Below are 17,572 nucleotides of genomic sequence, written 5' to 3' on the forward strand. Positions count from 1 at the left end.
CGTGTTTTCATTCTTGTCTGCCGTGTTGAACTTCATGAAGCGAAGGTACATGCTACCTACTCCCCACGCCATCTTTCCGAACCTTTCTTTTAAAATATTCTCGGCCGAATTGCTTATTTGGAGGATGTAGATTTTCATTCTTCTTGCCGAAGCAGGTGATCTTCAATGACAAATCGACATAACTATATTTATTATTGTAACTCGTGCTATCTGCAACAAATTAAACAATCGGCTTCTTAATCTACATAAGACCTGGTATTAAAGCAAAGTTTTTTTTTATCTCACATCAATTTTTCTCAAAAAAACGGTATAAAAAGTTGAATCTTTTTACCGGAAAAATTGCGAAAATTACATAAAAGTTGTATTTATTGTAGTTAGAAGATAATATAACTGTGTAAATAGAGTTAGACTTCAAGTGGATATATAAACATTAACAGCATGCGAGAGCAAACGATCGGATAATTTTATGATCCCTTTTTTCCAGTAAAGGTTATTCTTTTAACTCAACTTAATAAAATATTAATGTATCTATTTACAAAATATGTATGTAATGCTTAAAACACAAAAACAATTAAAAAACAATAATGCAATCAATCACATTTAAAAGCAGAAAGACTTTTTCTTACAATGTTTGAATAATTGTTCGATTAATTGTGAGCGCAACTGTATATCTCAAATATGGCTTTTAAGCGACCACTAATTATCAACAGTAATCAGTTGCACACACACACACATATGGAAACAATCAAGACTTTTATGCATTATATACAACTGTATACATACGTATATAAATACATATAATGCGCTTATGTACTAAACAGAAAATGCCGACTATAGAGTATCGGCTAATTAAAATACCCTCAGCAACCGATACTTTGAGGTGAAATATAAAAAACGTTTGCGTCGTTTATGCTGTGGCGGCAAGCATTCAAAAGCAGCGAAAATAAACCCTAAACACTTGACTACACACACACACACACACAGCCAACTTTAAGTGTACGCGTATTTCATTAATCAAGGTTAACTCGACGAGACCCACAAATTTGCATAGCGGCTCTATGCTAGCCACTCCGCGACCGCGTAAATATCTAAATAGCGTCGCTGGCGTCGAGGTTTATGTTGACTTCATGTAAATGAAATGGTTTTTCTTCAAATTCACGTCGAACAAAATGTCCGAATGTGCAGTTGGAAAAAAGATGTCTACATTAAAGTCGAAACTATGCGTCGAAAATGGTTATTTCAGCCTAACTACATATGTTACTTTTGTATTTATGTTATAGTTGCAATGCTTAATTCGCCCTGCGCATATAAGGAAGTTAGCTTTTTTTAATAAACAATAACTGTATATTTACTCGTATATAAATAAAATGATTAAAAAAACCAGTAAGTAAGGGCTAAGTACGGATGTAGCCGATTATTTTATACTCTCGCAAAGCCAAATGGTATACTCGTTTGAGATTTCTTTATATAATTTAATAATTAGAAATAGGAACTGTTGCCTCAGTTATTTACACTCATAGTGAAATTAATTAGTGCAATTTGTAAACTAAATTTACTTAAATTATGAGAAATCTTTCTTGTGTTTTGTTGTATTCGCTTATAATTGATTTTATATAGAATGCATTATAACTGTCAATTTAGGCAATTTTTGGTCACAAGGTGGCATACTTTAAACGCATTATTCACGCAAAGTTTTACCCCGAAATAATCATTGTTGCTTGATATGCATAGTGGAAAGTGACAGAATCAGATGGAATTTCAAATGGTGTTATATGGGAAATAGGCGTGGTTGTAAGCCGATTTCGCCCATATAACACAGAAATATAAGATAATGCTATGTACCGAATTTGGTTGAAACCGGCTAAGCAGATTCCTAGATATGGGTTTTCACCTAAAAGTCGGCGATGCCACGCCCACTGTCTAATTTTGAAGTCGGTTCCTATAAAGTCATCTCCTACCATATCAGAGATAAAATTTAATGTCTCTAGCGTGTTTAGTGCTTGATTTATCGCGCTTTTAGTAGTTTTTAACAGTACCGTTATATGGTGAGTGGGCGGGGTTGTCACTCGTATTCACTCATTTTCACATTGTCGGTAAAGCTGCTAAAAACAATTGTTCTCAGTGAAGTTTGTAATTAAAGCTTTTGCGGCTTAGGACGAGGGCGGGACCACGCCTACTATAAAAAAAATTTAAACTGCAAAACCTAATAACAGTCTTGTATCGTATTAATGGCGTTTTGTGGGCGTGGCAGTAATTTCATATTTGGTTAGCCTTATCCAAGTTATCTATTTAAATTTTTCTAATAGGTGGCAAACTTTCTCTAAAATACTTATATATTTAAATGTAAGACTTTATAAATATTTTAGTTCTTTGACCATATTATAATTAACAACATAGAAAAATCCAAATAAGTAGTTTCGTTCCAAAAAGTAATCAAAAGTTTGAAGACGGTTGCATGATGTTAGGTTGCCGTAATCTTTTAAAATGGAAAATCAAATATCAGCATTGCAACTGTTACATAATTATTAATTTTTTAAAAATGATTTGTCGCATGAATCCAATAAGATTTTAGGCATATGTGGGAACTACTGCAGCATCATATCTCTCTATTGTATATATGGTTTATACATTTAAGTGTAAAATATATAATGTGCTATATGTCCGTATGTAATATAATATATATTTAAATATGTAAAAATATATATGTACTTACATATGTATACATGTTTACAGATTAAAATTATATCACCTTTTTGAGCTCTTCATTGATTTCACACCATCCGTTGCTAAAAATATGCCATGAGCAACAGGTGACCAGGCAATACAGTATGAACATCAAACACTTATACATATACAATTGTATGTTTGGCTGTGTATGTACATATATGTGCATATATATTTTTTCACTGAATCACATATTTGCTAGATCTATTTTCATGTATTAACGATGAGGTTTATTCCAAAGTTTTATTCTCTTCAATTTATATAATTATGTATGTGTACATATATATGTATGTACTAGCTGAGAATGAAATGGAAAGGAAAAATGAAAATGAAAACATATCGTTTGCTCCCACATTCGAAACATAAAATAGTAATGATTGAGCTCGTGCCAAATTTTACAAGTGGTAATGTACAGATACTCATATACACTCATCCACCCATACCTACATACATACAGTGCGGAGGAATGTAAACGAGTGGGTGGGCGTGGCCGTGAAATTACGAGCGCACAGTAAAAGTAATGTGTTGTATTTAAGTAGGCGAAAATGTGCACATTCACAAGTAAATACTACGAAATATACCCACACACACATATATTAGTATTTCCATGTCAGTGACTTGCAATACTATAAAAAATAAGTGCTTCATAAATTTTTACAGCTTTAAAAACATCTTAGACACTCAAGAAGAATGCCTGCCAAGAAGCATCACAGCGACTAATCGAGTACAAATATGTGTGTTTTGTATTATCATTCTGGTTGCCAGCAGCTCGCACAACAACAAATGTTTAAATGCTTTATTGTTTGTTTGCTTGTTGCCATTCGGCTTTTGTTGTTCCCGGCGTTTCGCCGAGCGGGTTCAAATAATATTTACCTACTATGCTTAGATTTCTATTTTTATTTTCTTTCATAATTAGCCGGTTATTCAAGTGGTTTTGGGCGAATAACCGCTACGATGCGCTGACTGGATGTAAATATTTTGTTGTTTGCTATTCGTCATGTTGGTATGTATGTGTGACGCTCAAATTTCACTTTCGAACGTTACAAGTTGCTCTTAAATCGCTTTTTGTGTCGAAATTCTCTTTGGACTCAAACGAAAGAAACTAAGTGAGACTGTTCTTAGGGCTGTGTTTTGATTGCGACGTTTTCCCACACACATATGTACATGTGTATATATGTACGTAAGTAAGTGTAATTGTAGAAAAAGCACGACTCAAATATGATAGACAGACGTTGGTCGCGAGGGGGCGCAGCTACCTGTGCCGAAGTAGCGCGGTCTGCAAAAATAAGCATTTATATTATTTTAATACATACATACAAACACACATTGTACATGTTTAAGCATATATAATATATCTGTGTATGTAGATATAATATATACTCGCTTGTATGTAAGTGCAAAACAAGAAGCTTACGTAAACAAATACTTGCCTGTTAGGAACTCCCGGACCGAATTCGAGTTCCTAAAGCAAAGTAACCGCACATACAAACATATATCCATTCACGACAACAGTGAGCGCTGAGTATGAAAAGAAAGAAAGTCAAGCGCTCCGCAAAAAAAAAAACAGAGAGCGCGATAAACAACTAGGTAACAAGTTTTTAAAAAAATTGAAAACAAACGGAGAGCGGTTGCACTTGGAGCCATACAAATGACGGAATAAAAACAAACCAGGGAAAATATCTATACACGCGGATAGCTGCTACCTTGAGCGACAGCGTCGGCGTCGCTGCTGACAGCATTTCCAAGCGAATACGCCGAGAGCGCACGGCTTTGTTGATGGAGGTAGTGCTGAGCGCTCATCTCACTGACGAACGAATCGCTTGCGCTGCCGCTAACAGCGGTGGTGGCGGTGATGGTAGCGCGTTGCTGATTAGATACGGCAAGAGCGTTCAAATTATCGGAGTCAAAACGCGCCGGTCCGGAGCGTATCATAGTGGTAAGCTACCTGAAATGAAACATGCAAACGGAATACCGGAACGGAACAAATGCTGTCGCTCACAATGAGAGCGTCGCAACAGTCACAAACGAGGAGATAGCAATTCCGATAGTTACAAATCCCGAAACTTACTTGCTGCTAACAGCCACCACCAACTGCTGCTTGACTATCGGTGCCTTCAAAGAATCATTCTTGAATGCGCGCGCGAATCGTCAACACGTAAATCGCTACGTCGCTAAATCGAGCAAACGTAGCAAAATTGGAAACAAAGTGGTTTTTCACACTCGGCCGCCGAGTGCTCATAGATACACACACATATACGAATATATAATATATTCCATATGTGTTGGAACGTATTACTGTAAGAAAAAACGCAAAAGTTGTTGAGCGTATTCGCCATGGTATTTGTGAGTATAGGCGCTGTGCGAGAGCATGAGCGTGACGTTGTGTGCTTTTACGCTTTTGTTTAACTTTTTTTTGGGTTTTTGGTTTTTGCAAAGAACGAAGCATCAAAGCTATTTACGCTCGTGCGACCAATGCTTGAGCCGTTGACAGACTAGCTAGCAACCAACAGGCTAGCTGGTTGTTTTGCGCTGGCGAACAGACACTTGTGGTAGTTGCATTTTGACCGTACGCGAGTAAAGCCATATATGTAAACAAAGCGCGATAATTGAAGAAAACCCTGAACGTAGCGGAAAACAAATTCATAAAGCTTTGACGAAGCAAATATAATATCAAAAAATTAATTTTCAAAGCAAAGTCGCGAGGAAAATATTCTAACATTTTTTGAAGTCTTAAACATTTGGTGCTGTGACAACTTGCGGGCTAACAGACAGTTGTATGACGCAGTGGTCAACCGTCATTCGCCGAAAAGCAACACCTGTGCCAGTGCTAAAGTGACTCGCGGCAGTGTGTGATGCAATAGAAAGTGACTATCTGTGTGGAAAATATTGAGGAAAATAAGAAATAAAAAGAAATTTTAATTGTATGTGCTAAAAAAATAAATTAGTAAAATATTTATTGAAAAATTATTAGAAAATATTACAAAAAAATATTGAATAAAAAGGCAGTGAAGAAATCTAAGTGAAACTGTTCATGAAAAAGCTGAAAACAGTGGAGATATGAAAAGTAACTAAATTTAAAAGTTGTTATGAAAAAGTGTAAGTGAAATGAAAAAGCGTCAGTTTGCAAAAAATATCAAATAAAAAAAATTTAGTAAACAAAAATCGAATAAAAAAAATTATATCGCATGAAATTTTTTTTTTCTTTAAAAATTAGAAGCTATTGAAAAGTCAGTGAGAATTTCACTTTGTTAGTGGAAACCGTTTACAATGCAAATATGAACACATTTAATTAAATTATTAAACTTAAAATTATTACACAGTGCGAACTAATTTAATAAAAGTATATAAAGAAAAAGGTGTATATTTTTTAAGCCTTGTAATCAAAAATATAAATTTTTTTCGTGCAGAAAATTATTTCGATATATATTAATTTATATTATTCTATACTGAAATATTTTTCTAAAAGCGTCAATAAAATTTTAAATTAATTTAAAAACAATTTAACAAATATTTAAAAAAAATCTATATTGTAAATTAAAAAGGAAAATTGATGCATGAAAAAAAATAAAATCATAAGAAAAAATATGCTTAAAAGCTTTTTGTCAAACAAAAACCAATTAACAGAAACAAAAATAATAATATTTACTGTAGCAACAAGATTAGTTTTAGCGTCAGTCTGAAAAGAAATTTGATTTAGAAATATTTTTTGTTCTAAAAACTTTCATATAAAAAATAAAATAAAAATTTATAATTAAAAATTTAATAATATTTTTAGGAAACTGGCTTCAAAACTTAAAGATCGCCAAAAATATTTACTTTACTTTAACTTGTATTTAAAAAGTGTGTTAGCAAAAAATTTAATTATTTCCCATCCAACAGTTTTTCATAAATTTTAAATACCCAAAGAAAAACAGTCATATTTGCAATGAAACTTTTTGAATAGCATTTTATGTATTATATATAAATAAATTTTACGAACATGCTTACACAAAAACACGGTAACTTCTCAGATATCTTTTCAAGTAAAAGCAAAAATAACAAAATGAAAAAAATCAAAGTTTTCGAATTTTTAAATATGAACACAATTCACGTGTAAATTGAACTATACGAGTATGCATGTATATAAGATAAAGAGAATACCCAAAGCTCACTGTTGTACAGAAATTTAGCGCAGAAATGCCTGAGAGCACACCGAAAATATTTCCCGCCAACAAATTTTCAAAAAGATAGACAAAAAAAAAACAAAAATACAATAAATTTTTGCGCGTGAAATTTGCAATTTCTTTTGGTTGATGGCGCCATTTAACCTAATTTTTTTTTGCTACAAGTGCAACATAAAAATAACACTACAACAACAAAGCGCAAAGTGAAAAATAGCCAGTGGCACACACGATCGTATCACCCAAACCTGCTGGTGACCGCCAGAAAATAAACAGCATTCAACGGCCAAAAATCGCCACGCAACGCTGTCGCACTGACGCACACACGCACACTCATTTGTCATTTACCGGCCGGCGTTTTGTGCCAATTAAAAGGCGCGCACACCCATTCAAATACGTGCAACACTCGAGGAGGCTAAGGCGACACTCGCCACAAAGCAGCAAGAACCAACAACTTCGAATGCGTTGCTATTATTCAAAGCGTTCACACGCTTACATGTGTACGTGTATGTGTGTGCCGCGTAGCAGCTATTTGGCCTGGTCAGTTGACAGCGGCAACAGTTTGTAGCTGCATTGTGCTTTTTTCTTGGCCAACTCGCTTGCATGCGCTTCGGGTGCTGTGCTACCACACACATAACCATGCGCCCGCGAATGTGCGTGTGAGTGTGCATGCAGCTTTTGTGTCTGTCTGCGTGCCACTTCTCGGCTGACACGGTTCCGTTTGCCTATTCTGCTGGCATTGCCGATAGGCAACACCGCCAACTAGTGCAGCAAGCAAGCCATTTATTGCAGCAACAACAATAACAACTGCAAGCGTATCACACGCAGGCGCTGATTTCACGCAAAATAACACACACACGTCACACATACGCATATTTACGTGTAAGAATTTGTTTTTGAATTAGTGCGTCAGTGTTGTTGTGGGGAAATTTAATTGCACGCAATTTATTTAAAAGCCAAGCGAAAAATAAAAAAACACGATAAAGAGCGCCGCAGAAACTGTGAAAATTATTTTTAAAATTAAATTAATGCTAAGCGTTGCTGAAATCACGGCAGCAACACAAATTGCTACAACAATTTGCATCCACAGCGTGCTAAGGGGCCTTGAGTGTGCTCCATACATACATACATACGCACACACATACATACATACCATAAGTACCATACATGCGTTGCAAAGCGGCGCAGAATTTTGATTTTGATTTTGATCAGAAGCGAAATTCTTCAACGCCGCATTTGCAGTGTGACATTGTAACAGAATTCTTTCTAAAGGCCAACTAATTTGTAACAAACAACAGCAACATTTGCGTAATAGCATAATTAAAAATTCAATAAAATTCAATGAAAAAGACAAATGCAAATGAAAACTAAGTGTCCAAAGCGAAAAGTGTTTTGAATCGAAGAATTATTATTGCATATTATACTGTGTAACACAAACGGAATTCAAGCATTTGCAGAAAATGTGTGAATATGCTTCAATCGTTAAGAATACAAGTGAAATCAAAATAATTAAACAAATATAAAAACAGTGGTTAAAATCAAATAATTTACAAAAATTAACAAAAATACATTAAAAACTTATTCAAAATAAACAAACGTGTGTGTGAGTTTTTAGCACCAATTGTACTGGCTGCGACTAAGCGTAAGTTGAACGTGATTTCGGTACTTAAATTGAAAAAATAGTTTTAATATATATATTAAGTATATAAGAAACTTAAAAAGATTGCAATTTTTTTTAATAAAAATTATTTCCTCATAGCACTTTTCTTTTAACATTTTTGTATAAAATTTTTACATTTTTTTTATATTCGTTTTAAATCACAATTTTATTTGACTTGAAGCTTTATTTTGGGGTAAGAAATTCATATTTTTAGATTAAAAACTTAATTATAATTAGTATATAATAATTTTTGAACTATTTATTGCATTTTACTTTTAAAACCGACTTTGACAAGACAAAGAGTAATTAAACTAAAACTATTTTCATTTTAAAAATGTCAAGCGACTGTCCACAGGCGTCTTAAAACTTTTAGGATGCTCAGTTTGACTCTTAAATTGCAAACAGCTTTTTATAAGAAATGTAATAATCGATTTGAAAATGCATACAAGTACAGTGGTTGTGTTGTATCAAAAGGTGGTTAACATCTTAGTTTCAAAGTGCTATTTAAAAAAAAAAAAAACTAATAAAAATATAATTCTAAATACTTCATTAAGAGCACTTGGAAAAAAAAGAACCATTGAAAATCAAGAAGAAAAAAATTGTTTAAATTTAGAACCTCACTTTTTTGTTAGCTTTCATATTTTATTACATACATATGTACGTATACAAATTACCCACTTAAAACATAAAAATCTCAAAAACTACCATTTTCCACAAAATTTCCTGGTGTAGATATACAATACATCTTTTCAGTTGGAGTTGCGCACTATGAAATATTTACCTCTATTCCTATACATAAACACACATACTCACAAGTACATGCATTGCATATGCTGCTTAGTAGATACATACAAGGTAAATAGGTCAAGGTGCAACAGCTAAGGTTGTGATAATAAGCAATAGTTCCAGCAGTGGTAGAAAAGTATTCGCTAAAAACAAAAGATCGTTCATGAAATAAAATTTCAAAAGAATCTGTAACCATTTCGTAATCAAATAGTATGTAAGGGTAATTGTATATTTGAGTCATGACCCAAATACGGTTGTATTTATAATTAAAAAAGAGAAATGCTCGATTTAGCAATCAAATTTAAATGTAAAAGGTTTATTTTAATCAAAATTCATTTATTTATTGTTCAAAAGATGTTTTGTTGAATAACGAATGTAAAACACGAACAGTATTTATACATTTCCCGGTAAGGCCAAATTAAAATTCGCGGTTCTCGTAGACATTAAAAACATTTGAAAGAATCACAGTTAACCTCATTTTATTTATGAGCATTAATTTTTTTCCACAAAACATCCGTTTTTATTTCAACACAATATAAAAACTCAACTTGATTTGGAAACCGGAAGCATAAAACATTATTGAGTCTAACGAAGCTATTGTATATTTTGTCCCCCAATTTCACTCGCCCACTCAGAGTCACGAAAAATCGAATATTCTTTTTTTAGGTCTCAGCAATTTCCTTATTTTTAAAAAGAATATATTAATAGTTTATATAAAACTTTATTAACTTAAATAACAATTTTTATTATCTATATTCAGGAACCTATTGAGCTGAAGAAACGTTTGGAAGAGGTGCGTCTGCTCGAATCGCGACGCTCTGCACGCTTAGCTGATCAGGAACGCGACACGGATTTCGCTCGACTAGCCGACATGGGTGGCGATCGCCGCCGTACAACGTCACACAGCATCGAGGTGCCAATGTCCTTAACGCCGCAGAATAAGTGAGTAAAAGTTAGATGTTTTTTTTAATTGATTTTATATCTAAAAAAAAAAAAAATAAAATTACATAAAAAAATATTATTAAATTTAATTACATGCCCAATTCGTTAAGCATATTTGTAAAAGCACTGAATTTAAGTTTTTTATGCAATCCCAAAATTCACATGCGAATGAACATCAAAAATAATAGTTTCAATATTTATTTTTTCCATATGAATTGTATATGTAGCTGCCTGTAAGAAGTTTTAATTAAATGCTCTTTTCAAATGTATTCTGACACAAATATTCGCATATTTTATTTACTTTAATATTAATTTTTCACAATAACGCAAAAACAACAAATATTTTGATGGCCACATTAGAAGCGAGGTAGTCTGTTTTATATCAATAACTTCACAAATATGACCTAAAATGATGAAAATGAGAAACACAAACACAATTGGCGCAATTTTAAGCGTTCCATTGCCGACGAAATGGGGTCACATGCTGCCCCTTTCAGGCACTTTCAAAGCATACATACATACCATATATGTTGTACTTATGCTGCCATGTACATACATATGTACGTATTCTTTAATCCACAAGCACACGCAAAAGCGGGTAATGTTTTTATTGCCCAAAACCAATGACATACCTACATACATATGTATATAAACTAAATGCGTGTGTATGTAAAAAATGCGTGGGTGCTGTTGGCGCGAAGGTTCGCTCTAAGCGCGCTCACTATCAACAGCAGACGCACACAGCAGCACACACAAATAACTGTATTTTAGTTATCACCAACTGTTTACATGTTTGTTGTTGCTGTCGCTATCGACTTTTCGCATATTTGGTATGAATAGTCTCGACTTGGCGACGTCAAAAAGAATCCAATGGCATGCCATTTGCGCTCAAAGCTTTTCAGATACATTTATATGTAAATATGTATGTATGTGTATAAGCGAACTCTTGTATGTGTGAGTGTAAATATTTTCGTTTGGTTATCACGACAGAATGTTGCGGCGTTCACCAGAAATCATATGCCAAACTGTGCGCAGCATGTTTGTATGTATGTAGATATGTATGCAAAAAGCTTGTGTTAAAAGTATATGCAGTTGTAATAAAAATTCTATTAACGTCGCGAATTGCTATCTAATCGGACGCAAACATGGAAAATATATACTCATTTATATATATATATATATATATATCTACATAAAAACACACTTTTGATAAGTGCATGTATATACACATTTATGTATGTATATACCCTTTATTCACTTAGTTCACCACATTAAAGCCACACGCCAAAGCTGTGCTAGTTGCCGGAGTCACACGCTTTGATAAGCTGCTGGCTGCCTTTTCGTATAATTGCAATTTCAGTGGCAAAGTCTGAATTTACTTAATCGCTTTGATTTCTATTCGATTTGTTAGTTTATATACACTGCCGCTCTTCGCCAACAAGCGTTCAGCAGACGTTGCGTCGCTACTTACAAAGCGTTTTTTTTTTGAATAGTAGAATAGTAAAAATACAAAAACAAATAAAATTAAAAACATTGAAGTAAATATAAGAAACTCAAATTTTTGCTAGAAATGCATGATAAGCGCGCCGTCGCGTACTTGTGGACCTACTTTACTGCATTAGAATTAAAATTGTGTGTGTATGTATGCGCATATCTAGACGTCTGTATGGCGGCTATTTGAAAGCTGATTAACAAAGCTGCTTCGTAATTAAACACAAAACAACAATAATAATATATAGCAACAATAATTTCTAGCGAGCACTGCGAATTAAAGTCTGAACTTGCGCACTTCTGCGTACACACCACTACACACACTAGTATTTATGCAAATATTTTTGTCTGCTTTGAATGGCACATGCAATTAATGGCGCTATTGCATCGCATACAAACAGTTATAGTCACAGTATATGCATCATACGTTTATATAGTATATTAGTTGCTAGAAAGCGGCGAGGCATTGAGCTGAAGATGCTATTGTTCGAATGCCGGCCACGTTCTAAATTGATAACACGAAGCAGTGGCTCATAAATAAGCGTATAAATGGAGCAGAAATTGCGTTTGACTATTACGCATACTTTTTATAAAAGTAGCATACATAGGGGTGTGTATGAGTTTGCGTAGTGCGTACTGCTCAGCGGATTTGGTAGCGTGTATACTTTGCTGTCTGCTTCTTTGTGTAACATTTTGTTTTCATTTAAAAGGAATTCGTCTAAAAACAATTAAGAACATCTTCGAGGAATACGTAATCAACAAAATAAGCACAAAATATAGGCATATATATAACATATCATATACATTAGGGTGGAAAAACCATAAAATTGGTTGATAGACTAGAGGTGTCTAAAGGCTCTCCAAGTATGAGCGCTTAATTGTAACAGGATGGTCCTTCGCCTTACCGTTATCTCTTTTTTTCTTATTATCAGATGGAAAATTCATATCTCGCTTTCAACTACTTAACAAAATATCTCGTTTCATAGATTTTGTAGGAAATTGAATGCCCTACAAAAAGTTTTACTATTTAAGAGCAAATTTGTTTTTTTCTTTTGAATTTTATAACTTAATGAAAAACATCATTTAAAATTGCAAAGCTCATAGTCTTGTAGGAAATTTACTGCTCTACAAAAACGAAATATGTCTTCAAGTAGTTGGGAGCGAGATATAAATTTTTTATCTGAAAATAAAACAAAAATTAAAAACCGTTAGGCAGAAAACCTTCCCGTTACAGTTAAGTGCTCATACTTTACTAGAGGTGTCTATCAACCAATTCGCGAAAAAAAAAACTTTTTTTTTAACCACCCTAATATACATACATATGTCTGTACACGACGCGTCATCAGATTAGCGCCCCTCTAAGAATGCTTGGTTGATGGCAAGTATTATGCATACTATTTGACCTAGAGTTATACAATTTTATTCTAACATTATTTAAATAATTTTCCTCAAAATAAGCTTTTGGATGACACAATATGATTCAACATAATTTTTATTGTAATAAAAAGCAAAATAATACAAAAATTATAGTATATACAACGTATGAAACGATTAAATTTATTTAAAATTACTGTTAAATTCGAAAATAGTTTTTTCTTCCAACTTAAATTTTTTGTATTATTATATTATTCCAATTTACATTCCCCTAAGAGACTTACTCGTTAGTTACTGAGGTTTCTACGCCATCGTTGTTAATATTGAACCGCCATTTTTTAAATTTATTTTTACTATTATTTTTTCACATAATTTTTTTTTTGTGTTGTGAATTTTACGTGGAGAATTTGTTGTTGACAATGCCGTGCTTTATTATTGTTTTGACTGCTGAAGAGCATTGAATATTTACTATATCTGTATGTCTGCATGTACGTAAGACAGTCTATATTGTAGTGTATTACAGTGTAGACTTTACAACTACTTGTTTGAGTAAGGCACTTCTAGCAGTATCTGTTGTTGTCTACTATTGCTGACGTTAGCTGGCGTATGCGGAAATGGCAAATTAATTTTCTCACACACACAAACATGTGCGCACTCGCATACGTATAAGCACGATTTTATTATTAGAGAAATGTGTGTAGGTATTCATTCGTTTGTCGAACATAAATTTCATGTTTTTTATCTTTTACATAGGCGCTAATAAAGTAAACAACAAAAACAGCAGCAACGCAAGCACACTTCAAATCGCCAATTGACTTTGCGTTGATTGCGCATACACGCAACGCTACGCAGCGACTGATGCTATTACATACATATGCATGCATACTTATATATACATATATATATATATATGCATACTTATATATATATACAAAATTGTATATTGGTATATGGTTAAGTATCTGTACGCATTTACCTGACATATACTCCTCAATTGGCTCAACAATTTAGGATGCGGCGCTGACACACACAAAAGTAAAAAATAAAAACAAAAAACGCTAAAATTTAAAACCAACCAAAATTACAAATTAAAAAACAAAAATTATAGAAAAACTTAGTGGATTCTAAACACAGTTCAGGCTCACGCTGCTATAGCAACCTAGGCGTATACGTAACTATTCTTAATTTATTTTTTCTTCGACGCATTTTTTATTGTCAATTTCGTCATTGACCTCACGCACTGAAATAGTGCAAAACAAATAATTTTGTAGGAGCTTAGTTTCAAGTGTAAAATTCCAACTTCAATGTGGAAACAACCGCAGATAAAAGCACCAGCGTAGCACACATACATACATACATTCATACATCTGTTTGCGGATATCATAAGATTCGCGTTGAAAAATAAAAAACGTCACTAGAATTCATCGAAATTGAACGCTCGCCGGCAACACTGCTTTTTCTGTGCGCATGTTTGTGTGCGTGTGTTTGCTCGCTTGTTTATTATTATTATTGCCGGGGACTTTTGCGTCTAATTTTTGTTTTCGCAATAAAAAATTTCCATGCAAAACAAAAAATTTGTCACGAATTATTTACAACGAAGTGGCCTTTTGCGCGGCTATCTTGTAAGCGGGTCGTAGCACAATATACGTCGCCTATTGCGTCAACTGCCACATGAGCTTGTGCAAGTCAAGTTTAAGAGAAACCAAGTGCCAACTTACAGCTGTTCGCTTTGAAGTTTTATCACAATTTATTACTTGTTATTACTTAAATTCGCGCTGTATTAATGTGATATTTATAATTATGTTTATATTGTTGTTGGTAAAAACATTTCGCCTGATAGTAACCTTCGCGCAAACACCCACCTAAAACCACTTCATGACAATCTGCACATTTGCAGCGCGTGCGAAGGCCAACCACTCGCTAGCTGCTGGCTCTCGCTAAGCCAGTTTCGAGCAGTGCAAAAAGCGCAATCGCAAAATCTAGTACAATTACCCGCATTTAACTATTATAAATGTATAGATATACATATATATTATAAATTATAAACAATACACAAGTTTCTAAGCGCTAACGTGTGTGGACTTAAGCGCCTTAGTAATTATCAGCTGGCAATGCTTCACTTCGCTTCACGCCAAGCGGAGCTGATTTTAATTGAAAACTGTTACAAAATCACGTTGAATTTCCAATCAGCTGCGCTGCGAACTAGTCTGGCAACCAACAACATTAGAAGCTTGTCAGCTGACAAGCACTCGATTTCCTAAATCTAAGTGCGGCAATTGGTCCCTCCATAAGTGTAAACGCCTGTGAGTTGTCTAATTATTGCAACAACAATGTCACTGCACGCATTAAAAGTCGCAGAATTTGTTGTAATTTTTTCTTTTGATTTCTGTTTGATTGTCTAATAATGGTTGACAGCGGCGTGCGAATAATAACTCGCACCCAACTGTACATACAAACGTATGCATATATATACAGACGTGCGCATATAAATATTAGCATTGTAATAATTACCTAGCAAATGATCGATGGCAATATCAACTGCCGTGACAACAATTACCGGCTAGCAATGCCAACCGCAAACTAGCAAAACAAAAAGCGCAGGAACTGTAAGTCGAAACAAAAACAATTATATAAGATACTCGGCATGTGCAGTGTGCTGCACCCATTTGTAAAACAAAAACAAAAGCATTTGCATTTTATTGCACAGCGCAATAACCATTTAGATGGAAATACAGCAGGCAACCGATTAATAGAACCCGCAAGAAAAATGCAACAATTTTCAAATAACACATATTAAAACAACAAAAATAACAATTGCAAGAATAATATTAATAATATTGAATTTAATGATTATTAAATAATAATATTTATTTTACCCCTATCTGTTTCCACCTGCTAAATGGTACATACATTTTCCATTTTCGTTCCAATTTGCGAGTGTTTACTGTGTACATCTGTCTGTAAAAGTGCCGGTAGATAAATAAACATTAAATTGTTTTACGAACACTAGAAACCAACTACTTATAGTGTGTAAATAATAAACAACAAAAAACTTTTTAGAGATAAAGCCAAAAATATTGATAATAATGGAAATAAAATATTGTGAAAATAAAATGCAAAAATAAAAGAACAGTATTGAAAAGAATAATTAATAAATAAAGAAAGTGAAATTTTAAGTTTAATTAAATAATAAGAAAACGAGAAAAAACGTTAATTTTGTCTGCACCAAAACTATAATATCCGTTACAGGTACATTTGGGTATAAAAAGGTCTTTATCTTGATTTTGATCGATCACTTTGTAAGGCAGCTACATATATGATATATTGGTCCGATCTGAACAATTTCTTCGAAGTTTTACTGTTACCTTAGACAAAAATACGTAAAGATATCTCGTCAAATAAATCAAAAGTTTTCCATACAACGACATATAGCATATAGCTGTCGTTGTTCGAGAAAAGAACGTATGCGAAAATTCAGACCAAACTGCGGCTCTAGTCTGCGTATATACATACGGGACCATTTTATAGGCTTTTCGACGTTTCCTTCTAAACACTTTAAGGCACTCAGTCATATATTTTTAACTCTCTTTCCCTCTATTTTTATATCAGCCTTGCTTTTACAATATTATTTTATAATCTTACATGTAATATTAACATACAAACGTTTCAAGCGCATATATTTTATTCTTCGTTAAATCCAAAATCCTGTATAGAACATCTCAAAACCAGATACGAATCTTTATAGCATCTCTAAACTTTTGTGCATCCATGAAAAATCGCTAACACAGTTAGATTAACGCCTAACCTCCAACGGTTGCTGCACACACACAACCACACTCATCTATACCCACGTACAAAGACAAGTTTTTATGTTGCAGTCAGTGTTTTAAGTGTGTAAATAACACGCCATCACGTAACGTCACTGAAAAAGCAACAACAGTAAAAGCATATACATTTATAACCGCTTTTGAAACGCGTTCTTGCTTGTGTTTTGCTGTGTAATAAACTATTTTTGACGTCACAACGTAAAGCGCGCTCAACGGCAACAACTCATTCACACTTGCACTTCCTACGTCGCACGTCGTTCACATTTACTACGCCAATGTATATACATATGTACACATATGTACAAATTACATCATAAGTATTTTTTATGACCCGAATGCATCGTTAATTGAATTTAGGTCAGAATTTATGTTGCGGCTGTTACATGGCTTATTGTTGTAGTTGCTGTTGTTTTGTGGTTGCAATATACAACATAAATGCACATTAAAAAATTAAAACATAATAGATCTCAAAGTCAAAAGTTGCAGTGGTTGCGCATGCCTTGAGACTTATGTGCACTTATATACTCGTATGTATGTATGTATCTATGTGCACACCTATTGCAATGTATTATATTGTGAGCGAATACTGAGCTGTGAAATTGGTTTAC

The 17,572-nt window shown here is 33.7% G+C and overlaps 1 protein-coding gene across 4 annotated transcripts in view; it reads left to right on the forward strand.

Annotated features, from left to right (window-relative positions):
• The window catches only part of Glut4EF (Glucose transporter 4 enhancer factor), a 250,590-nt gene that overhangs the window by 131,796 nt on the left and 101,222 nt on the right, over window positions 1-17,572 (forward strand). For all 4 annotated transcript variants that reach the window (XM_070106639.1, XM_036373735.2, XM_036373736.2 and 1 more), the window contains one exon: window positions 10,091-10,272. In XM_070106639.1, the coding sequence (XP_069962740.1) occupies window positions 10,091-10,272 (182 nt within the window). The remainder of the gene's footprint in view (window positions 1-10,090; window positions 10,273-17,572) is intronic.

The sequence above is a fragment of the Bactrocera oleae genome, chromosome 2 (genome assembly GCF_042242935.1).
Source record: "Bactrocera oleae isolate idBacOlea1 chromosome 2, idBacOlea1, whole genome shotgun sequence".
Classification (NCBI taxonomy): Eukaryota; Metazoa; Arthropoda; class Insecta; order Diptera; family Tephritidae; genus Bactrocera; species Bactrocera oleae.